Here is a 26,249-nt window from a genome sequence, read left to right as displayed (position 1 = left end):
AGTGGTCTCTGATTAAACAGAACATGCTATCCACATATAATAGCCTGTTTTGATGAAAATGGTCATCAGTGCTCCAGATTCTGCATAGCACAACTTAAGCCAACCAACACAGTCCTGCACTTCACTGGCTTTGTTAACATAGTCACATTTCCCACGTTTCTCTGCCTTTCTTACATGCAGGATGCTAGGATACACATAATGAGGATATCATCAGTTTCCTCCTTGTTATGCCACTATGTTGCACTATGGCAGGCTGCCACTTGGTGGCAGTCTGCATTAATGTTGACATTTGATTGTATCCTTTTCTGGAAGCATTTCACACAAAGACACTAGATCACAAACATGATGCAATACCCTTTACTGGGCCAGCATAGGTTTTGCAATTACTCATACTTTTGAGCATGAGCCCTTCATCAGGAATTACTAAGTTACAGTGTTTAAATATCCATTGTGCCTAGAAAGGGAAGTACAGCATTTATTTCCAACTGGCTAAAAAAGAAATCTTAAAAATGCAGCTCGTACTACACCTCAGAGACATTGTGTGTGTGTGTGTGTGTGTGTGTGTGTGTGTGTGTGTGTGTGTGTGTGTGTGTGTGTGTGTGTGTGTGTGTGTGTGTGTGTGTGTGTGTGTGTGTGTGTGTGTGTGTGTGTGTGTGTGTGTGTGTGTGTGTGTGTGTGTGTGAGAGAGAGAGAGAGAGAGAGAGAGCAAGACAGACAAGCAAAAACTGTAAAACAGGATCACAACATGCTATAAAAATGTATAAATATATAATAATAATAATAATAAATTTATAAATATAAATAATTTATATATAAGTTTGGCATGTTACATTAGAGTTTGTGCTCACCTAGCAGAGAAGATAACAGTCAATGAGACTTGTCTGGCATTTATTGAAAAAAATAAATCTTAAAGCAAAAGAAGTTAGAATTTGTAAGATGTTAGTCTGAATAAACAAGCAGTCTTTGTGAGATAGTGATTTTTGTTAACAGAAAATGTGAAGCAGTTCATTATACACTCAATTCTGTCTTGCCTAGACTGTTATTTTCTTTCGGCTTTTCCTAGTTAGGGGTTGCTACAGCGGAACTCTGGTCTGCTAATGACTGGCAGTAGATTTTCATGAACGCCGAGGTGCCAGCTCGACGTTCAACCTTCACCGAAGGCATGCCCATTTCCGCATGTCTTTCGAATGCCCACCCAACCAAGGGGAGGACAAGCAGACCCCACACAGAAGGCACTCCCCGCACACCAGCCAAGAATTGAACGGGAGAACCTCTTGCTGTGAGGCAACAATGCTACCACTGCACCACCTCTATCTTGCCTAGACTTGTTGTTGTTGTGTCTTTCGGCTTTTTCCCGGTTAGGGGTCGCCACAGCAGAACTCCGGTCCGCTAATGATTGGCAGTAGATTTTTACGTGCCGAGTTGCCAGCCCTGACGCACAACCTTCAACAAAGGTACGCCCATTCAAGCATGTCTCCACACAGAAGATGTTCTAGCTGAGAATCGAACAGGACAACGTCTTACTGTGAGGTGACAACGCTACCGCAGCACTACCACCACAGTTCTGTCTGTCTTGCCTAGACTAACAGCTAATAGTCAAAAAGGTAACAGTATGGAAGGAGGTAATGCATTGGACTGTTATTTGACTGTTACTCTTCAGATAGACTAGTGGCAGCAAAGCTATGTTATACATATTTGAGTGCAGCAGAGTATAGGAAAAAGTTATCTGTTGGTTCTAAGTGCAGAAATACAAACACACACACACAGACACACACACACACACACACACAGACACACACACACACACACACACACACACACACACACACACACACACACACAGACCCACCCACCCACACACACGCACACACACGCACACACACGCACACACACGCACACACACACACACACACACACACACACACACACACACACACACACACACACACACACACACACACACACACACACACACACACACACACACACCACACACACACAGACCCACCCACCCACACACACACACACACACACACACACACACACACACACACACACACACACAGCATCTTCTACCACTGAAGACATTCTGACATCTTGTATTAAAATCCCCAGTATGTTGTTTGGACAGAGAAAACTCTCACACATGTCCCTCCTTGCCCCCTTTTATTTGTGTTAGTTTGCTTTTGATTGTGTATTCACCACTGCATTATATTCCTATTCAAACTCAAATGTACCAGTGACAGTGGTGCAACAGGAAGCACACTTGCCTATGGTGCAGAAAGCTGTGAGTTTTATTCCCACACCAAGTAGATTGATTACTGACACTGGTGTAACATAAGGGCGAGCTGCATTCATGAGTGTGTTATTCTTTGGATGACATCTTAAACTGGGGCCCCATCTGCTTCAGTTGGTGGTAACTCAGGTGGATATAAAAAAATCCCATGGCACCTATCAAAAACAGTAAGGGAAATTCCCCAATGCCCTAGCCAAATTTGCCCAAACAGTATAGATACCATCTTGGGTTTCCCCTGAAAAGAGGCTACTAGCCTAGTGAGATTAACCTAGTCAACAAAGGATACATTTTCCTTGCTTTGTGTTGTTGACTTAAATATTACTTACTGTTTTCAACCTTTTACCATACCATCTTCATAGGATTTACCTTAACTCATTTCCTCCAGTACAGCTCTTTTGAGTGTGTGCCTTTAACTCCCAGTGGGTGTGGCTTGAATCTTTAAAAAATTAAGTTATCACCTTACACTTCTAACAAACACTTATTGACAAATGTCAAATATTAATATAATTGTGTTTGTCATCATGTGTGCTTCAAGATAATATATTCTGATACCTTGTATGTAGCATGGTTTTGGAATTATTAATGCAATTATAAACAAGCAATATTTTACGCCTAGAGATGCAGTAGGAGGTAACTGCAGAAACACCTGGAGGTGCACTAAGCTGCAATTAGTTAACACTGATGTTCCACTGCCCAAAGTAGTAGTTCTCTTTAATAACATAAAAACTAAACTACAATAAAATAAAATATAGACACAAACACACAGACTTCACTGAGATTTGACATGTTAAGTATGGAGTGTTATTGGATCACTTTAGGACATATGACGTACAAATGGTATGTACTTATACTGGATTTAATGCTATATATTTATGGATTGTTGCATTTTGTCTCACTCAATACTGCTGCTACGTCTGCTGTTCTAAGTAGCAAGTTTCCTGCAGACATTTTCTTTAGCAAGAGATATGACCATGCAAAATTAAATGTCAGAGTCACAGAAATAATATATAGGCATAACCATCATGTTCCTCTTACAGTTATGTGGCTAGACTACTGGGCAAGCTATTGCCAATGTTCATAGGTTGGTACTAGGCTATTGGCCCTAGGGCCTATACAAGCCTAGCCATAACAATTCCCTGGCTATTTCTTCCCACACTATTTACTTCCCTGGACCCCTGTCTAGCAGGGTGACTGATGTGATCCCCGGGGTGAGTTTCCTCTCTCCCATCCAATTGTCAAGGTTCCTACTGAAGAGAGCCAAAGAGGTGCTCTGCTTGACATGTTTGGGCAGTCTGTTCCAGAGTCTGGGGAGTCTCTGGGTCAAGAACCTATCCCTCCAGCATGTTTTGTTTATTGTGATGAGAAGGTTTAGAACCCTGGATCGTGTGGCTCTGAGGGATTGGGATTTCTTTAAGCGCAGCATGTCCAACAGCTCTGGATTTGACATGGCCTTGTATGTTAAGCAGAGATCACCTCTGAGTAGATAATATATGACAGAGTATAGCTGGAGTTTTTTAAGGCGGTTAGCGTAGGGCATCTGCTTTAGGCCTGTGATTCTTTTAGTGAGGTATTTCTGCGGCCTTTCCAGTTGTTGCAGATGTCTAGAGAGGTACATACCAAATGGAGCATTGTATTCTATAATGGGTCTAATGAGGGATGAGTACAGTGGGACAATGACCTCCTTTTTCCTGGATGAAAAGCCCTTAGTGATGAGGTGTGCCACATAGAAGGATTTCCTGACTGTTGTTGCGATGTGGTTATCGAAGGTGAGACCACTGTCCACCTGTGTCCCTAAGTCTCTTATCAAGGTAACATTCTGTATAATCTCAGGTCATCTTACCTCTGGCTAGACAGACAGAGGTCATGGTAAATTAATCTAGTCTCTGGTATAGCTCAGACATAAAGGATATGATAGCGATTCTGTTGATGGGCAAGTGACTTCTCATATTTTGTGATATAACGGTGATGATTTGTGATCATTTTACATTATATACTGATTCTAGGTGTGAAGAACCATAGGTGAGATGACTGGATCTAACTTTTTCCCACTGTTTTAATTTCACCTATACTGTACTGAACTCTAGTAGATTATTAAATAATTTGTGCTTCCATTTTATTTAAGTCATTTTATTCAGTGCTCTTTGCAGAGAGCTACCACAGCATTTAATTCCCTAGGGCAGATAGCCTAGTATGAACCTATGAACCTATAAACTCGAAAAAGGACATAGCAAAATAAATTTAAAATGGGTGGCGAAAGCCAAACACATTCTGGCTAGGCTTATAAATGCCCTAGGGCAGATAGCCTAGTATGAACCTATGAACCTATGAACCTATAATGTTGCTGCAGAAACTAACATTCCTTAGAGGCATTGTGATATGTCTAGCTTTGGGTACAAAACTTCTCGAGGTGGCATAGTTCTAAGAACTAGGTTGTCAACTTAAAAGACAAATGTGGTTTAAGACTAGGACCACTTAAAAGATCTCATTCCTCACTTCCCAGATGTACCCCTCTTCCACCTCCTAGTTGATCTAGGGATTGTTCATTACCAACAACTCACTTTTGAAACAATTAAGACACCAAGAGGTGAAAGTTTCAACATTACAGTCTCAGTGCTTGGATCTTGCATCTATAGAATACATAACCTACTTATCAGTTGATATGCTGTATATGATTTGGAAACTACTTCATAATTATTTATCTGAACAGGCCCATTTTACATCTGTATGTTTTTTACATCATGTGTTTCCCAATTTGCCAGGGCCTCACATGTAAATTATATATGGCACCTGGAACTCGATTTTTAATGGAGTTGCCTTGTCCTTAACTTACAGTTGTATATGTTTAGACCTCGAGCACTCTTTTAGTGGGTTTATCTTTACTGAGTGCATGATTCACCACCAAAGAGTCAACGAGACAGAGCTTATTTGCAGAATGACTTACTAAGTTTGGCCAGCCCTACTATGACAATAAATAGACATACATACTGTAGACAGTCCAATAGACATATCTTCTGAAACAATGTCACATGCATTGTGGGGGCAAATATTTTAATTAAATATATGTCTTCTGTAAGGACACAATAGTAGATATTTATTTTCTTAAACTGTATTTATGCCATGCAGAATGTGTGCCAAAATGTAAAATATGTGTGAGCATAAATGACTAATGTTAATTAATAGTCTAAAATTCAATAATAAATTATTTCTTAACCTGGTAAGTGAACTGGGCCCATGTGGACACCTTTCAACCATTATCTGGGCCAGAATGCAATGTATGGTCCTTGACACAGTTTGTGTGTACTGGTACCACCTAGCATACACAGAAATCCTCCTGATACTCGGTTTAAAAATATTCAGCCCCACATTTTATTTGGCACAATTATTTTGTTCAATTAATCCTCCACTGCTCCTCAACTGATCCAAATGGCCAGGAGAATTAGAGAGGTTAAATGGTTTATATAGTCATGCAGTACTTAATATAGAACAATAGGAATTAAACCCACAGCTGAACGACTTCCCCAGCTGTTAAAGAGTAATGTTCAGCCCCCTTTTCACTCACACATGTCCTGAAATGCCACATCTCCTAAGAGGGTGATGTCCAGAACATTACATTATATTTCAATTACTGACAAAACCACAGTCTACCAAAGCAATTATAAAAAAGTAATAATAAAGTAAGTTGCAGAGAACTAGAAATAGTATTAAAAAGATTCACAGATCCATGTTGCAGAAATAAAAGCGAAGCGTTACAGGATAACAGACAACCTGATGACTTGAAGTCTCCTCCCCCCACAACAAAAGATCACTGCTACACTAAGCTCAGAAGCTCATTGTAAAGCCATTAATTAACATTCAGGATCAATATAATCAATTACCTTGAGCTGCTGGCGCTTGGGGCAGTTGTGTGTTGCACCCTTAATACAGGCTCCACCTCCACCCGATCTGGGTTTGAGATTTCTAGATGAAGTTCAGCTCGCATGATAGAAAGTTCCAAGACGTCAGAGTTTACAAAGAACTCCAAGTTGTTATGGTGGCCACCTGAATGGGAAAAAAAGATTGTTAGTGAAATATTCCTTTTGTCTTTGTTTATATGTTGAAATAGAAATTTATGCTCATTCATTGTTTTCATGCATTTGTTATTTACAGTGTTTTATACAATTTATATTATATTCAATAATCCCAAAAACAAGCATTTAAAATAGCAGGATTTAAACCTAAAGTAACTCTTGACTACTTCTAATTAAACAAAAAAAATGTATACAATATATGCAAAAACTGTCTAGTTATATTATCACAATGATCCCTGTGGTATAAAAGCAAATCCCATTTGTCAAAGTATTCCAATCTCATTTTATTATTATAGGAAAATAAACTTTTTTTTTTTCTTTTGTAATGCCTTTTCTATGGTTTCAGTCACTCATCCTTAAATTTCAGCACTGGTACTTCTAACTTTAGTTAAGGAAAGAGATTCTGGAAATCACTTAGCAAAAACTCACATTTGATAACATGAACATTGTTTCTTAAATTACTTACTCTGTCACTGGCATTGCAGTTTTATCAGATGTTTTGACCAACAGCAAACTATTGGAGTAGGCCAAGAAAACATGCTATTACTTAGTATAGAATTAATGATAGTAAAACAGTACCCTACCATCTATTATTAGAGAGAGTAAGCAGAGTCCCTCCCTAACCCAATTCAAGTGCAACTTGGACAGTTGGAGGGGAAACCAGAAATCCATCCATGGTTTGGCACCTATGTCTCTAATGGACACAGGTACACTGTAAATGGTTCATCTCCCAGGCCCATGCTTACGCTTATCCAGGGAATCAGAACTTGTCAGAGAATTGGGATGCATGGTTAGGCTTAAAAAGGCCCTTTGTCATTAGCCTAGTAAACACCTATGAACCTATTAAACTGTAACTATGTTATGACACTGCTGTTAGACTTTATAATAATAATAATAATTATTATTATTATTATTATGAATGAAGTTATGAAGACAGTATTTATCGGCCACGGTGATGCAGTGGTTAGTGCTGTTGCCTCACAGCAAGAGGTTTTCCAGTTCAATTCTCGGCTGGAGCTCCTTCTGTGCGGAGTCTGCATGTCCTCCCTGTAGTTGAATGAGTTTCAAAGACATTCAGGAAAGTGTATGAGTGTGTGTGTGTGTGTGTGTGTGTGTGTGCATTCTGTTAAGGTTGGGCGCCGGGCTGGCAACTCAATACCGTAAAAACACCACTGCCAATCAATCTGTGGACTGGTGATCTGATGTGGCAGCCCCTAACCGGGAAAAGCCTAAAGACATTGCTTTTAGTATTCAAGGAAATAAAAGCCTCTCAAATTCACATAAAATGGAAGTGAACTCCGCATGCTGTCACTCCTTGTTATGAAATGAAAACTGTAAATGAAAGGGCCCACCAATTATTTTTCTTCAAGCTTTATTATTTTGTCTTTGAAGTGACAGAAAGCACTTTAGGTTAGGATGTAAATGACATAACCACTTCAACAGATTCTTGGCAAGTGTAATTATCTAGCTGAAAATACACTGATGAAATGCAGTCCTGGGTTGCTTCAAAGAATGAAGTATAGAACACCTTCAGGCATTTCTCTTAGTAGTTTCAAAGCCCAAAGGGCCACACCAGCATACTACATTACTGGATTCTACCAGGGCCACACCAGCATACTACACTACTGGGATCAACCAGGGCCACACCAGCATACTACACTACTGGGATCTACCAGGGCCACACCAGCATACTACATTACTGGGCTCTACCAGAGCCACACCAGCATATACATTACTAGGATCTACCAAATACAAGTACTAAGAAAACTACATATCAACATATTTGTTTCAGTGAAACACACAACTGTAGCAGATACATATCTTGTGTTTGTCAGAATTATGAGGTACCTGTATGAATCCCGCAGCACCAGTTGTAAACAGATTTTAATTCTGTGCAATCCACGAGGCGTTTATGTTTTACATATAAATTTTTCTAGGGAATCTTTTTTAAAAGTATTCTAGTTCTCATTTTATTTATTAAATGCTTCAATTGACCTTAAATATGAAATCCAAATTATGGGACAAAAAGCATTCAGAAAGATGAACTCCAATTAACAAGTGTAATTGTGAAACCTTTCTGCCCCTTATGCAAGACTCACTGGAACACACTGTGTATTCTGGACCTGGAGCGGAGTAAATGGCTGGGCATTTAATTGCATTCTAATTCTGAAAGTCTTGGAATATGTGAGTCCCTTGCATTTTACAGGGATGGCAGAAAATTGCATATTAACACACAAGGTAGAACAAATGACAGCAAAGGGTGCAAGTTATGTCCTGATAGTGGCTAATCTGAATTTTGGGTGCACAGGTTGTCACATCACGCAACATGACTGTCACCAACCCACCAACCATTATAAAACTGTTTGATACATAGGCAGTCAGAATTCTATAAATCAATTTCTTTGCAGGGGCTGATACCCCAACATGGGGTCTCTGCCCGATGCCCCAGTGTTTAAATATTAACTTTGAGGTTGCACCAACTTGGAAAAATGAGAATACAGTTATGTAATTTTCTCCTAGTTGATCAACCTCAGAGAAAGTATATTTAGGTATCAAAGGTGTGGGGAAAGAGCCCCTACATCCCATGGTGCCTGGGGAAGCTTCTCTGCAAAAACGCTATTAGACAGGCCATTTCTAATGTATTCTTGTGATGACCAAATGGGGTAGCAGAACAGTGAGGACAAGGTACTGGGCTATTGTGAGATTATCAAAGAAAATAAAAGGAGGTCTAGGCTGCACTGGTGACATATAGGGATAAAGCCCTGACCATAGCTGGGGTGACCTGAGATCAGTGAGTGTTTCAGGCGCTTGACAACACAGGCAGGGAGGATTGCATGTGCCTCTACTGGGGGAAGTTCTGGATATCGCTTTAGTGGAACTATGGTAGAGATGGTGAAGACCTGAGCTCACAGGAAGCCAGGCTGATGGGCAGGAAAAACACAGCAGATGTGGTTGCCTATGGACCTGGAGGTGGGGGCATTTGTTCAGGCCACTGCCACTGCCTGCCCAGCTTGACAATTATATCAGTATACAGGAGCAGGACTTGCTGAATGGAAAGCCTTGCAAGTTGCATTATAATGGTTTCTCATTCAGACCCACTTTTCACAACCTGGCACCTTGCATCCCTTAGAACCTGCAAATGGTGAATGAGGAGCCCCATGTGTATAGCCACACCCAATAAGGAGACCCTCCTGGGGCAAGGGGGAACCAAGAGAAGGAACTATTAGGGGAATGAGTCCCAGAGGTAGGTTCATGGTAGGCACTAAATAAGTTAATAAATAAAACTAAGGGATCTATTGTAGAAGAGTAGCTTATCAATTTTCAACAAGAACATTTTATTGTATTTTAGTATCCACTGATAACTCTTTGAGAAAACAAAAAAATACTGATTCTGTCTAGGAATCTAGGAATTGAAACCAGGACCCAGGACCCCACCTTCCTCATTCCATGTAGTTGTCACTGACACTGAACCAACACAGGGTCTCTGGATAGCTAGGTAATTGCTTTTCCCCAAGAATAATTATTTCTCCTTTCATCTAGGAAGCTAATGTGATGGCGATTTTGGACACACAAGTATCCCATGGAGAAGAAACTATTAACCTAGCACTGTATAAACAACCAGACCTCTCAACTGTCCCTATTTTGGAACAACATTGCTATTTTCAGGTCCCTAGCAGTTGCAGTGGCTCAACCACCACCTTGTGAAGGTCCAGTGAACTAACACCTCACCCTCTCAGCTCTTCAAATGAACAGCAAAAAAAAAAAAAAAAAAGTCAGTGATCAGATACCTGGGCAACCCTAATCATGTCCCATCTCTGCTCACTGCACCTACCCCTCATTCAGGGGCAGTATTTGTTTAAAATAAGAAAGAAAGATTTTTTTTTTATTTTAAACTGTAGCAAATATAACAAGCAGTTGCTACAGTTTATACCCTGCATGGAGCACTACAGCTCTTAGTCTTTCATTGTCTTTGGGGAATTATTGCACAGTTTGCTTTGTTTTTCATCGCATTTTTGCTGTGTTAGAATTTAGGTTCTTCTGTATTGTTAGAGTGACACATGAAGTATCTTGTACAAGAGATGTTGTGCATGACAGCGGAGGTCCTCACATATTCCGTATATTTTCCAATGATTCATAAGTTGTATGAATCCTTTTATCAACAGGTGCTCAGAACCAGTATGGATTAGTTTCTCATAACTGGAACTTGGACTAATGATATCGGCATAAACTGAGCATACAGGGATTCATACAATAAAGACGTAGTGCTATACTGTACGTGTTGCATCACTTGCTGTGGTTGTCGACATGCAGGACACAGACATAAATTACTCTTCTTTAGTGGCATATACTGGAGTTGTTCCTGCAATCTTAGATAAAATTCCTGATTAGGGGAAGAGGTATGTATAACCCTCCATTGCTATATGTAAACCCAGGAAAGGGCTGTTATTCAGCAGTTTCTGCCAAAAATGCTAAATTTAATATAACCACAAATCTATACTGCACATCCTAAGGAGCCTCTGCTAGTCAGAATTCAAGAATTTCTATCATCTCCCAAGATTTCATTTGGTTAGAAAAATATAACCCTCTCACTACCCATTACCATCGTACCTCCTGTTATCAGCTCTTCTCACTACCCATTACCATCTTACCTCCTGTTATCAGCTCTTCTCACTACCCATTACCATCTTACCTCCTGTTATCAGCTCTTCTCACTACCCATTACCATCTTACCTCCTGTTATCAGCTCTTCTCACTACCCATTACCATCTTACCTCCTGTTATCAGCTCTTCTCACTACCCATTACCATCTTACCTCCTGTTATCAGCTCTTCTCACTACCCATTACCATCTTACCTCCTGTTATCAGCTCTTCTCACTACCCATTACCATCTTACCTCCTGTTATCAGCTCTTCTCACTACCCATTACCATCTTACCTCCTGTTATCAGCTCTTCTCACTACCCATTACCATCTTACCTCCTGTTATCAGCTCTTCTCACTACCCATTACCATCTTACCTCCTGTTATCAGCTCTTCTCACTACCCATTACCATCTTACCTCCTGTTATCAGCTCTTCTCACTACCCATTACCATCTTACCTCCTGTTATCAGCTCTTCTCACTACCCATTACCATCTTACCTCCTGTTATCAGCTCTTCTCACTACCCATTACCATCTTACCTCCTGTTATCAGCTCTTCTCACTACCCATTACCATCTTACCTCCTGTTATCAGCTCTTCTCACTACCCATTACCATCTTACCTCCTGTTATCAGCTCTTCTCACTACCCATTACCATCTTACCTCCTGTTATCAGCTCTTCTCACTACCCATTACCATCTTACCTCCTGTTATCAGCTCTTCTCACTACCCATTACCATCTTACCTCCTGTTATCAGCTCTTCTCACTACCCATTACCATCTTACCTCCTGTTATCAGCTCTTCTCACTACCCATTACCATCTTACCTCCTGTTATCAGCTCTTCTCACTACCCATTACCATCTTACCTCCTGTTATCAGCTCTTCTCACTACCCATTACCATCTTACCTCCTGTTATCAGCTCTTCTCACTACCCATTACCATCGTACCTCCTGTTATCAGCTCTTCTCACTACCCATTACCATCTTACCTCCTGTTATCAGCTCTTCTCACTACCCATTACCATCTTACCTCCTGTTATCAGCTCTTCTCACTACCCATTACCATCTTACCTCCTGTTATCAGCTCTTCTCACTACCCATTACCATCTTACCTCCTGTTATCAGCTCTTCTCACTACCCATTACCATCTTACCTCCTGTTATCAGCTCTTCTCACTACCCATTACCATCTTACCTCCTGTTATCAGCTCTTCTCACTACCCATTACCATCTTACCTCCTGTTATCAGCTCTTCTCACTACCCATTACCATCTTACCTCCTGTTATCAGCTCTTCTCACTACCCATTACCATCTTACCTCCTGTTATCAGCTCTTCTCACTACCCATTACCATCTTACCTCCTGTTATCAGCTCTTCTCACTACCCATTACCATCTTACCTCCTGTTATCAGCTCTTCTCACTACCCATTACCATCTTACCTCCTGTTATCAGCTCTTCTCACTACCCATTACCATCTTACCTCCTGTTATCAGCTCTTCTCACTACCCATTACCATCTTACCTCCTGTTATCAGCTCTTCTCACTACCCATTACCATCTTACCTCCTGTTATCAGCTCTTCTCACTACCCATTACCATCTTACCTCCTGTTATCAGCTCTTCTCACTACCCATTACCATCTTACCTCCTGTTATCAGCTCTTCTCACTACCCATTACCATCTTACCTCCTGTTATCAGCTCTTCTCACTACCCATTACCATCTTACCTCCTGTTATCAGCTCTTCTCACTACCCATTACCATCTTACCTCCTGTTATCAGCTCTTCTCACTACCCATTACCATCGTGCCTCCTGTTATCAGCTCTTCTCACTACCCATTACCATCTTACCTCCTGTTATCAGCTCTTCTCACTACCCATTACCATCTTACCTCCTGTTATCAGCTCTTCTCACTACCCATTACCATCTTACCTCCTGTTATCAGCTCTTCTCACTACCCATTACCATCTTACCTCCTGTTATCAGCTCTTCTCACTACCCATTACCATCTTACCTCCTGTTATCAGCTCTTCTCACTACCCATTACCATCTTACCTCCTGTTATCAGCTCTTCTCACTACCCATTACCATCTTACCTCCTGTTATCAGCTCTTCTCACTACCCATTACCATCTTACCTCCTGTTATCAGCTCTTCTCACTACCCATTACCATCTTACCTCCTGTTATCAGCTCTTCTCACTACCCATTACCATCTTACCTCCTGTTATCAGCTCTTCTCACTACCCATTACCATCTTACCTCCTGTTATCAGCTCTTCTCACTACCCATTACCATCTTACCTCCTGTTATCAGCTCTTCTCACTACCCATTACCATCTTACCTCCTGTTATCAGCTCTTCTCACTACCCATTACCATCTTACCTCCTGTTATCAGCTCTTCTCACTACCCATTACCATCTTACCTCCTGTTATCAGCTCTTCTCACTACCCATTACCATCTTACCTCCTGTTATCAGCTCTTCTCACTACCCATTACCATCTTACCTCCTGTTATCAGCTCTTCTCACTACCCATTACCATCTTACCTCCTGTTATCAGCTCTTCTCACTACCCATTACCATCTTACCTCCTGTTATCAGCTCTTCTCTCTCCTATTATTTTTCAGTAAGATTTTTCATGTCTTACCGTCACTGAATTACTTTCCCACACACTTGGTATTTTCAGCCCACTTTCCTTTGTACCCATTATATTCACCCCTTTTCTTTTCCAGATTTAGCATGTGCTTCCCCTCCAACTGCTAAAGCCACTGGTGTCTTGCATTTTTAACTCTGTAACTGTAAATGTCATCCATATTGTACACTGTACTAGTATCTTTGCACACGTGTTGCTGTACACCCACGTCACACTTAGTTGTGCCATATTCAAGGATTCCCGTTTTAGCTTTCTTCCTCTCTGCTAAAATGCACCCTTTATCTTTCAACCAAATTACTTTAATAATCAGACTTTTACAACTGTGACTTTAGTACATATGAGTTGTGTCGTATAGATAATCCATGTCAAAGAAATTGAAACTAATCAAACTGTAACATCTGCATATCGGAAGAATGACCCAAACTGATTTTCACACAGTCTACAGTACCTTAACATTGACTGACAGCATTGCAAAAAGTGCTTAAATAGAGCAGCTGGCTGTTTGCATATGCAGAACAACTGAAGAAGCCTCTGTGTGCTTTTTGTTAGGACGAGGGAGGTAGAGCATAAACATCAGGTACTTCAATGGCATAAATAAAGTCCAGCAAGTTTATATAATGACCAGTGTAACAAGTCAACAGATTTACTTTTTTGTTTTTTGAAAACATTACCATTACTAAACTGGACAGTTTAAAATTTAAATTGCTTGTTCAATGGATACAAAGAAACTGCCTATGACCAGTATAATAAATATCCACTGACTGAAGTCACCACAAATAGACTATCTTAGAAATGTGAGCATTTACAGTTCTGTTTAAACCTGAATAATATTTAAAACAAGAATGGTGTGTATAGTAGTATAACTTGAATCTGCTGGTGTTGGCTTAATAATGTTGGTAGTCTTACTATTGTGGATTTCAGGGGGGTCACCCTCTTAACCCCCTGGACAATCCAGTGCCAGTTTACACACTGTATGTTACTACCATTAGTTTCTGCTCATCCTCTATGTTAGAAACAAGTTTCGCAGGTTGCTGCTGCCCCCCCCCCCCCCCCACACACACACACTACATGCATGAATATTTTATGTTACCATCCCAGGTTCACTCCCAGCACTCCAGAATCTCACTTTGATTATAAATAATAAGGACACTGGTAAATACTGAAAAGGTGAAAACAAAAAAATCAGGTTGGCCTTACTTCTGACTCACTGTATATATGCACTTACTGTGGGTGTATGCAGTATATGAAATTGTGGTAGTGAGCAGCTGTTGAGAAGTATTAGGGAATGTCTTGCTACTGTGCTTCTGGTGGATGATTCTTCTGGTACTACTCTGTTTATTTTCTGTTTTATCATATGATTTCACTTATTTACTGAACTGATGCAAACCTTTTGTACGGTTTGCATGGTTAATAGGTTGGTACAAGGCTATCGGCCCTAGAGACTATACAAGCCTAGCCATAACAATTCCCTGGATATTTCTTCCCACAATATTTACTTCTCTGGACTCCTGTCAAGCAGGGTGACTGACATGATCCCCGGGGTGAATTTCCCATCTCCCATCCAATCATCAAGTTTCTGTTGAAGAGGGCCAAGGAGGCGCTCTGCTTGACATGTATGGGCAGTCTATTCCAGAGTATGGGGAGTCTCTGGGTCAGGAACCTATCCTTCCAGCATGTTTTGTTCATTGTGACGACAAGGTTTAGATCCCTGGTTCATGTGGCTCTGAGGGATTGGGATTTCTTTAAGTGGAACATGTCCAACAGCTCAGGGTTTGACATGGCCTTGTATGTTAAACAGAGATCGCCTCTGAGTAGACGATATGCCACAGAGTATAGCTGGAGTTTTTTTAGACAGTCAGCATTTTGCATCTGCTTTAGGCCTGTGATTCATTTAGTGAAGTATTTCTGTGGCCTTTCCAGCTGTTGCAGATGTCTTGTGAGGTACATACCAAACAGGGCATTATACTCTCTAATGGGTCTAATGAGGGATGAGTACAGTGGGACAATGACATCCTTTTTCTGGATGAAAAGCCCTTAGTGATGAGGTGTGCCACATAGAAGGATTTCCTGACTGTTGCGGCGATGTGGTTATTGAAGGTGAGACCACTGTCCACCTGTGACCCTACGTCTCTCATCAAACTTTCGATGTTTAGTGTACTGCCACCTATGTGGTAATTCATGGGTACATATTTTTTTTCCAAAGGGGATAACTATACATTTCTTGGCATTAAGCTTGAGCCCATGGCTCTGGCACCAGGCAACTGTTTCTGTAAGGCCCTTTTGTAGAATATCCACATCATTCGGGATTCAATTAATGGCTCCCAGTTTGCAGTCATCTGTGAACTTTGTTAGCCAGAGTTCCATAGTGTTGGCCTGCACTTCAGAGAAGTAGATGCCAAACAAGAATGATCCCAGGACTGAACCCTGAGGTACTCCACTTGTCACTTGTCTGGAGCTGGATTTGGAGTTGGCTACTTTTACAGTCTGGGTTCTGTCAGTAAGCCAGTTGGCAACCCATCGAGTGACGTAGAGATTTATGCCCAGCTTAGTAAGTTTATCTATAATTCCAGAGTGGGGGATGGTGCCGAAGGCCTTGGCGAGCTCCAAGCTGTATTCCCCAAGAATCCTCTGAAAATGAACAAAATCCTCCCTGTGATTAAAGAAAGAATGAACAAGGGTGTGTGTGTGTGTGTGTGTGTGTGTGTGTGTGTGTGTGTGTGTGTGTGTGTGTGTGTGTGTGTGTGTGTATTTCCATATCCACATAATAGAACTAATAGCTCTGATCACACCCCTTCCTCAAATGTATACTGCAAAGAGTGATATTGTTGGCAGAATGGCGGCTGTTTGAAAAGAACAGCACTCCCTGTACAGGGTTTGCACTGGAAATCATATGCAGAATAAATGCTGTACACCAGTAGTCAACTCATCCTTGGTTAGATCCGACCACAAACTAATCACCTTGGATACCCCCCCCCCCCCCCCCGCAAAGGAAAGCACCATGAAAAACTTCTCCAAAGCTAACTTTGGGCTCCTAAAACCAGAGTTGGCTAACTTCATGGCACCCATGCAAATGGAGAATAGTTGCATGACTACTGAATCATACACCAATGTACTGTACAAACACGTACACAAATGCATGGATCTCGCCATACCCAATAGAACCAAGACACTCTCCCCTAAAAAAGGGAAGCCAATCTGGCGGGCCCCATTCCATAAACAAACTGTACAACAGAAGGAGAAAACTGATGCAGAATAAGGTGAAATCCCAAGACTAGAAAAATTCCCTTATCAGGCTCAACAAAAAGTTGAGATCCCTCATCAAATCATCCAAAGCTAGCTATGAAAACAGAATTGTAACAGATAGTAAAGACAACCACAAGGCCTTCTATAGTTATGTAAGGAATCTCCACAGCAATACTCAGATTTGCTCTGAGCTGCTGCACAATGGCACCTCCTATACCGAGCCAACAGATATTGCCAATATACTGGCCGACAGATTCAGTGCCAACTTTACCCCCCAGAGGACCAATCACAATACCAGTAGATTTCCAGGCACCCAGTATTACTGCTGCAGAGGTTAAAACAGCACTGTCCAAGGCCAAGAATACAGCTTCTATGGGACCTGACAATATGCCTGGCTGTGCTCTCCATGAACTACAGATTGAACTAGCACCTCACCTGTGTGCCCTGTTCAATCACAGCCTCACCTCAGGCTTTGTCCCTGTTGAATGATGTACTGCTACAGTCATCCCTCTCCACAAAGGAGGAGTGACTACAGACCCCAGAAACTATTGCCCCATTAGCCTGACGAGTCTGATATGCAAAGCTATGGAATGCATCATCATGGACCTAATAAACAAGTATATAGGGAATCTCTAAACTCTGGATCCCACACAGTTTGGTTTTGTGAAGGGTAGATAATGCCTGCTCAACTTGATCGACTTCTTTGAGTCAGTCACCAGAGCTGTGGATGAAGGCAAGGTCCTTCATACAGCCTACCCTGATCTGGCCAAGGCCTTTGATACCATTCCCCACTCAGGAATCATAGAAAAACTCACTAAGCTAGGCATCAGCCCCTATATCACTAGGTGGGTTGAAAACTGTCTCACAGATAGAACCCACAGTGTGAAAGTAGCTGACTCCAAGTCAGACTGCCGACCAGTCACGAATGGAGTCCTACAGGGTTTGGTCTTGGGTCCTCTCCTGTTTGGTATCTATTTCTCTGAAGTCCAGGCCAACACAAAGGGTCTCCGGCTGACAAAGTTTGCAGATGACTGCAAGTTGGGAGCTATTATTAACTCTCCAAGAGATGCTGACATCCTACAGAAAAGCCTCACTGAAACCAACAACTGGTGTCAGAACCATAGCCTTAAGCTCAATGCCAAAAAATGTATCATCATCCCCTATAGGAAAAACTCAGTTCCCATGAATTACCACATTGATGGTAGTCCACTGAACACAGAAGGAGTTATAAGAGATCTGGGAACAAAGGTTGACAGAAACCTTTCTTTTGACTACCACATTGCCACTGTGGTCAGAAAGTCCTTCTATGTGGCACATCTCATTACTAAGGGTTTTGCATCCAGGAAGAAATAGGTCATTGTCTCCCACTACTCTTCCCTCATTAGGCTAATCATAGAGTACAATGCCCCATTTGGCACGCACCTCACCAAACACCTGCAACAACTGGAGAGGCCGTAGATGTATCTCAAAAAGAGGATCCTAGGCCTTAAACACTTGTCCTATATGGACAGACTCAAAAAACACCAACTATTCTCTGTCTCATATCGCCTACTTAGAGGCGATCTCTGTTTGACTTACAAAGCCATGTCTAACCTAGCTCTGTTAGAAATCCTACATCTAAAGAAATCCCAATCCCTCCGCACCACACGCTCCAAAGACCTCAACCTCATTACCACAATCAACAGAACATGCTGGAGGGACAGTTTCATAATACAGACACTGCCCATGCTATGGAATAGACTTCCCATACATGTCAAGCAGAGCACCTCACTGGCCCTCTTCAAGAAAAATCTTGATGAGTGGATGGGAAATAGCAAATTCACCCCAGAGATCACTCCAGTGGCTCTACTCGACAGAAGCACTGGGAACTAAGGTCAGGTGGCACGATGCCAGGGTAATCCTATGTGCTAGGCTTGTAAGGGCTCCAGGGCCATTAGACTAGTACACATCTATGAACCTTAATATGCATGTTTTGGAAAGTGAAGGTGGCAGAATGCAAACATCAAGTAAGTGAGCTATCAACAAAGTTCCCAGGTGGGGGGGCATCTACTTTAAGAAGAGATCTGCACAGGCAGTCAATCACATTATGAATAGTAAAGACAGCATGAGATTTTCTTCCCGAGACAGTCACAGACATGCACAGAGGAAGATTAATGAATTCCCAAAGCAGATACCATGACAGAATAGAGCCACAAACAATGTAAGAGGAGCAAAGTTAAGGCAGAATACAGATAATGCAGGCAATTTCATTTAACTAACAGCTTATCAAGCAGGCAGGATATGAACTAACATGTCCTTCAAATTTAAAAATGCTCGCATAAAACAAAAAAAAAATCTGCAAATGATACAGTGTATAGCACCATGTTTTTATTTCTGTGGAAATTTAACAAAAGAGTCTTTATTACTTATTTTAAAATTGTAAACGCTGTAGATTCACACTGTCATTGTAATTCTCTGCATTGCTCAGAGGCTAACTTATGTGCTGGGCCACCATTTTGATTTGTAGTGTGGTATTATATGAACTATCAATACTATAGAATAGTCATTTATGCTGTAGCATCACAGAGTATCTTATAAATACTGCACTGATACTACAACAGCAGATGCACCATGGAAAACTACACTGAATAATTTCACTGGAAAACTATACTGACAGATAAGACAGTATCAGCAGACCAAAATGTCAGCAATGAGAGAAAAAGTGTTAGCTTTAGCCTTGTATACAACAATGAATCTGAAAGCAGACTCCCTGATGTAAATGATCTAAGTTAACACAGTGCTGATACTGCCGTGGGAACTTTCTTTCCGTGTTCCCTGGCAACAGTAATTGAAACATTTGTCACACAACTGAAAGAATGTGTCATAATGGTTATAAAACTGGAAACACTTCTTTAAACATTTGTCACGCTGTTGAAAGAATGCATTGTAATGGCCTATGTTATAAAACTAGTTTAATACAGGAATGCATTAGAATAAACAGTAAAGCACCATATTTGTTTGATACAACATGTTGCCATCAACTGATAGACAGGAGACAATAAACCGACCAAATATCAAAATGTCAGTAGTCAACAAAATAATTGTGTGCTCTCCCCAAGTAATTCTTTAGAATATACACTTGTGTGTAGATATAGAATCTAAATAAACACCGAAGACTGATATTACTGCATTGACTCTAGTAACAGAGTTGTAGAAGCTACTAAATTTAACATCCCATCTCAAGCCAAATTTAAAAAGGATTCTGAATTTGTTAACCTTGACCCTTACAATAACATCAACTTATTTTATGTAATGGTCAGTAGTGATTAACTGCATATGAATACAGCTGTCAAAAACACAACAATAAAGTTACAACCATGGTCATATTTAAGTGGATGTTGCTAAAATAAAATATTCTGATTTGCCCTCCTAGGTAATTCAAAATTGCAACTGTTGTACATTATCAGGGAAAGTGCAGTGATCTTTTATTACATACAGATCCACGTATTTAATGGGTACCCTCTTATTCAAACTTCCCAGTCTTGGTTATTGCCCACCCCTAAAAGACTAATACAAATCATGAACCAAAGCAGCTCTCTTGGAAGCACACACATTGATATACTTGTCAGGTTAAAATTTAAACTAGCCATTGGTGGACAAAAGTCTTCTCAGGATTACAACCTGCCACATGGAACCATCTACCATCCAATATAAGTATAACACTTTGGGGCCATTCAACAAAAATTAAAGGCAATTTTCTTCAAAATGAATCTTAAGTGCACCTTCTTTTCTAACACTAGCTAGTTACCACTGTGTACAGTATGAGAGGAAATATTTCCTCCTATGTACATTATGAACTAAACGTGTTATATGAATAAGTCTTATACATGTTATAGCAATACCTGTATTAGTTACTTTGGAAAGGCCTTGAAAGAAATTTCACTTATGTACATGCTGCAAATGTTAACTATATCTGTTATAAGTGTAACACAATTATATACCCCTATTATTTATGCACAGTGTGTAGCACGTAAATATTGCCCCTTTAATCTTCAGTTCTCTGACAGTGTCTTACTATTATACTATAGTTCATAGGTTCATAGTTTAGTACTAAGCTAACTGCCCTTGTGAGCCATTTTAAGCCTAGCCAATTATCCCTTGTGAGACTCAAACCCTGCACCTTGTGTTTGTAAGGCAAACACTTTAGCCATTAAGCCACCCTCCCAACCCCTTACCTGTGCTAACTGTACTTGATTCTAGTACCTGGATCATGGCTACCCACTTATCAAATTGTAAAATAAAATAAAACAAAAACATCACTCGGTAGTAGTGGGGAACCAATCTTCACCAGCAGATATATAAAAATGGCAGAAAAAGAATAACCCTAAAGGTGATTACTTAAAAGGGTACATTTATGGGTTAGCGCACACAAACCAGACTAAATAAATAATGCAAAGCTTTGGGATTAGGTACCAAGACAAATGTTATACAAAAACTGTATAAAATCTACTGTCCAAAATACAAATTATTAAAAGCATCTGCAGAATTATACAGTAACATGCTCAGAAACATATTAAAGAAACTAGTAAACTGTTTTGTTAATTTCAGTTATCTGGTGATGTCCTACAATGTAGCCTTAACTATGATTGCATTCCTCTCATTGTACTGTATTTTGGACTTCTACAAACCATTCTAGTTGTACCACGTTATTTTAATGGCTGAAAATGGCCACTAAGACTAGTACAAGTATAAATGATCGCATGTGGATTTGGTGGGAGTCAGCTATGGGTCTGTCTACCTTCAAGGATACTACAGAGAAGCATATACCAGCATGTACAACTGTTACTACACCTATTGATGTACAGGCTGGAGATTATGACTTTCCATGCCAAGCTTTTTACACAAGTTCTATGAAAATATTATTTTTGAAGAAATATTATAAGTTTAACTGTGCATAAAAAATGTTGGAAAATCCACTCGGTTCTTCAGCTGGATTAAAACAGCAGCAGCATTCAGCAGAGAGAAGTCTATCATCTCTAGCAGGCACTGCTGCATTACTAAGGGCTGAAGTCAAATGTGGAGGGTGAGATGGGTCTAAAGTCTCCTCCTATTCCATAAGCATATATTTATGGTGCAAAAAGACCTTTCTTAATGTGAATGAACAACTGCACCACTTTACCTGTCAACAAATACTTGCCTGCATATTTATATTAAGCAAACATTACTATTTATCCATGCCGGAAAGTACAGAGCCATCACATCTCATTCAGTTTTATTTATTTATTTAGATAAATGATCATGGAAATGGTACTTACCACGTCTTAACCTTCCTTGGAGTCCTTTAATTTTCTGGCATGCAACTCCCAACTTGCAGCAGTTATAGATGTGCCTTATGAACTGGAAAAGGTGTTGCTGGGGGAACACTGGCTTAGGATGCCCAGCAATGCTGATATGTACCCTCAAATTCAAAGGGGACATTTCCTCTGCAGCGGACAATGTTGGCAGCCCCCCTATCCAAGGTTGACTCATGTAAGAACAATGTGTACCCATATGCAGCCAGACGTCACTACTCTCAGACCGTTTTTGTCTCCTTTTGAATACCTGTATTAATACATCTTCTTCTTTGTCTACTTTTGAGCTATTTAGCTCTGTAAGCATCCTCTTTATCCAGTTAATGTCCCTCGATAACATCCGGTCAGTTCTGGAAGAAACACCTTCTGAATTTATAACATTCACATGGAAACTGCAGACAACATGCAGCAGATTTAAAAGGCAGAAAGCACTAGCTAAATGCATGTTTTCTGTTCTTCTTCTTGTCCTTTTCTGACTCCCTGGCTGACTTCCTGGCACTGCAAATTTCTTTATGCAGAACATCATGAATGCTCCTTCATTTAAACCTCCCAGATTGTGAGGCAGCTATTCAGAAGTCAGAGTTTGTGTTTCAGATGTTAATGGTTCTAATCCTTGAACAATACGTTGCTTAAACTGGGATAACATTGTCATTCTCACCTCCCATTACATGACAGAATGCCACAATCTATTTTGTAATAGAGGTTAATTACCCCCTCCCCCAGCAAACACAAATACACTTACACTTTTCTTTGAAAATAATTACCCCTAAAGAAAATACCTTCTAAAATCTGTGTGTAAAATTATTCTGTCTGCAAAAGTGGACCTTAAAGAAGGACAGTCATGCAGAAAGAAAGTTAGCTTTAACAGTAACTTGTATTTGTGATTAGATGAGTATATAGCTAAAATCACAGGTCTTTGGCTTCCATATATATTTCAGTGTGTTGAAAAATAACCCAGTGCTACTAATATTTCAGAAAACACTTGCAAGCTGATTTTACACATGATGAGAGGGGCAGCATATGCTTTCCACCTGAAAAAAAAAGGGAAAAGGACCTTAAGAGTCACTGTCTGCTACAGATAGAGCATCTGATGCTGGGCTACACTACTGGGAATATGCTGAACACATGAACTATGCCAGAAGAAATGATAATGGGATATGACATTGGGAATAAGGAAAATTATACTGGGATATGACATTGGGAATAATGGAAATGAAAAGGAAATATGCCAAAAGCTGTTCCTCTATCATGATGCCTGGAATGTGTGGAACAATAGTAACTATGCAGGCATAACTGCAGCTGAGATTTATTTTGTAACTATACACCAACTTCCACTCTGCTTCCCCATGTCAGCAGTAGTTGGAAAGTATGCCTCTACACCAAAATCCATGTGCTGCTATCCCCCTTCTCCTCCCACATCCAAAAAAAAAATGCCTCTTTTCTAGCCTAGAATTAAAGACATATATATGCAGTTATCTCACCTTAGGCAACCACCATAACATCCAATTTTCTTGTCTTTGTTATGAAATACAGATACAGCACAGAAAGTGTTACATTAGAAATCTTCAACTGGAAATGTAGTAAAACAGTTAACAAACATCACACAGACCCAGTTACTGCTGTACTGCCTTCCTTGTCCCTTTTAATGTAATTTATGTGGTTGAAAACAGGACATTTGGTCTCCTTTTATTAGCCAAATTGTTGCCCTTTTAAAACAATTAACTTGTATATGGTAGCTTACATGGTATATACCCATAACACTAGAACTTCTGCTGGGCTATAATGCAGAAACATATGAACTGGGTCAGTACAAACTCTATTGAAATGGGGTACTAGGAATGTAGAAGCATGTGTCAAACTTTGGTTTAGGTTTGGACAGTGCAACATGGATGGACAGCTTATAAACGGTATCAGTCAAAATGCAAGGATATGAATCACAGAGTGAGGGAAACATATGAACCACATATGGGAAACATGAACTGCAACAAAGTAACTTCTGCTGAGTGCTGATGCTGGAAATGTGGGGAGCATGCAAAGCTGTACCAATGAAATTCATTTTCTCTATAGCCTGAGTAATCCATCCCCCTTGTTAAGCAAAAGAAGCTCAGAAAAGAGGGTTACAGAGTACATTTCTCTCCTCCTCCCCCATACACAAAGAAAACTGAATGCCACCTTTTTAATACAAAACACATTTAAAGGCAATCAAGTAGTAGACAGACAAGGAAAATAAAAAAAAAAACATGCCCAAATAACTTAAACTCATTGCCTTTGAATATAACCACTTAGTAAATTATCTTCTATGTTTGGGGGGGGGGGGGTAGGCCTAACATTATGAAGCTAATGAAGATGTAAAGAAAGCAGTGTACCCATTTTATAAAGCAAACCTTAGAAAGGGTTATAGTTATCCACAGCATTACCATACTCATGGGGGCAATACTAACTTTTCATACACAATCTGATTAAGATAGAAAATGTATGTATTCATAAGGGTGCACCCCATGCCAAATGCTGTATAACTGGAATAGAGTTGAATACCTCTGGAAAACATGAATAATATAGGATGTATGAAATGACATTTTATGCTAACATTAGTTAACAGTAAATATCTAGTGTGTGTGTGTGTGTGTGTGTGTGTGTGTGTGTGTGTGTGTGTGTGTGTGTGTGTGTGTCTGTGTGTGTGTGTGTGTGTGTGTGTGTGTGTGTGTGTGTGTGTGTGTGTGTGTGTGTGTGTGTGTGTGTGTGTGTGTGTGTGCCTTTTTGCTGACTTAGTCAGCCATACTGGCCAAGGTCTGTTTTCAAGAAAGGCTGAGGACAAAAACTACAAGTGAGTACACATCACATTAAACATTGTTACTCACATATGTAGCACTTCAAGCAAGAAATATTTTATTTTTTTATTTTTATTTTATTTAAGTTTGATGACCGAAGTCCACTGGGCCAGAGCCCCTTTTCAGTGGAGGCCCAGGGAGAAAAGCTCCACAATAATGTAGGTTACATCACAGATTTTTATTTTTTTTTTTACAAAGATATAATTCAAACATATTTGGCTTTTGCAAAGACAGTAATTCAATACAGAAAATTAAAGCTTTTCAGATTAGATGCACACTATTTACAGACATAAATTGTGATATAATTTTAGCATTTTTAGATGACATGCATTAAATTTTGCAGTTTGAATACATACGTTATAAAGAAGGACATGACTAATACAGAGTAAACATTACATAATATTGAGATATTGTGATATGAACTTCCTGGTAGGGTTGAGCAGTCTTAAAATATATAGATACTAGGCATATATCGGTTAGGAGAAAAAGTATGTATATAGAGGGAGGATTAGTAATAGTCCTAAGAGACAGAAATATTAGTTTCTGGAGGGGAAGGGAGACACATTTGGAAGAAATGAGACATTTTGAATGTAATTGGAGAAGATATCAGTGCAAGATAGAAAGAGAGAGGAGGTACGGGTTTATGTTGAGACATGACAAGGGCAGTCCCACTTGGAAGATTGATGTGCATGAAGCTGTGATTTGAAATAGGTATGGTTAGGGAGATTGTGTAGGGTAGGTGGGAGAGCATTCCAATTTTTGGCTAAGCAGTAGGAGAGTAGTAGCTGGCCAGCAGGCCGTGCTGGTTTGTAGACCTGAAGGAGGTTTTGTTGTGTGGATCTGAGTGAGCGGTTGGGTATGTAGGGTTTTAAGGAGGAAACTAACAATGGGCAGTTGTTAGGTTTAAAGATGAGCTTGTGCGCTGTGGTGAGCTTCAGGTAACTGAGGTAGTTGGGAAGTTCAAGCCAGTTTAGGGTCAGACGTGAGTGGCAGTGGAGGGACAAGTTTTTTGAGCTGGTTAGGATTCGAGTTTGGATCTTAGGCCAAGAGTGAGATTAGTGAACAGAGGCGCACCATACAGAAGGAATGGGAGTAGGAAGGTGGATGCTAGGGTTAGACAGGTGGAGGGGCTGATGAAATGGGTGTGTCTATAGAGGAATGGGAGTAGGAAGGTGGATGCTAGCGTTA

General features: G+C 40.3%; 1 protein-coding gene across 1 annotated transcript in view; it reads right to left on the bottom strand.

Annotated features, from left to right (window-relative positions):
- LOC122799429 overlaps positions 1 to 22,793 on the bottom strand; it is a 27,325-nt gene extending 4,532 nt beyond the window's left edge. The window contains exons 1-2 of the mRNA XM_044068474.1: positions 22,198 to 22,793; positions 6,172 to 6,334 (exon numbers count right to left, since the gene is read on the bottom strand). Of these exons, the coding sequence (XP_043924409.1) occupies positions 6,172 to 6,334; positions 22,198 to 22,759 (725 nt within the window). The 5' untranslated portion in view covers positions 22,760 to 22,793. The remainder of the gene's footprint in view (positions 1 to 6,171; positions 6,335 to 22,197) is intronic.
- Between the last annotated feature and the right edge of the window lie 3,456 nt (positions 22,794 to 26,249).

The sequence above is a fragment of the Protopterus annectens genome, chromosome 4.part0, assembly GCF_019279795.1.
Source record: "Protopterus annectens isolate FY-2018-M chromosome 4.part0, PAN1.0, whole genome shotgun sequence".
NCBI lineage: Eukaryota > Metazoa > Chordata > Ceratodontiformes > Protopteridae > Protopterus > Protopterus annectens.
This window is presented reverse-complemented; position numbering and strand designations above follow the sequence as displayed.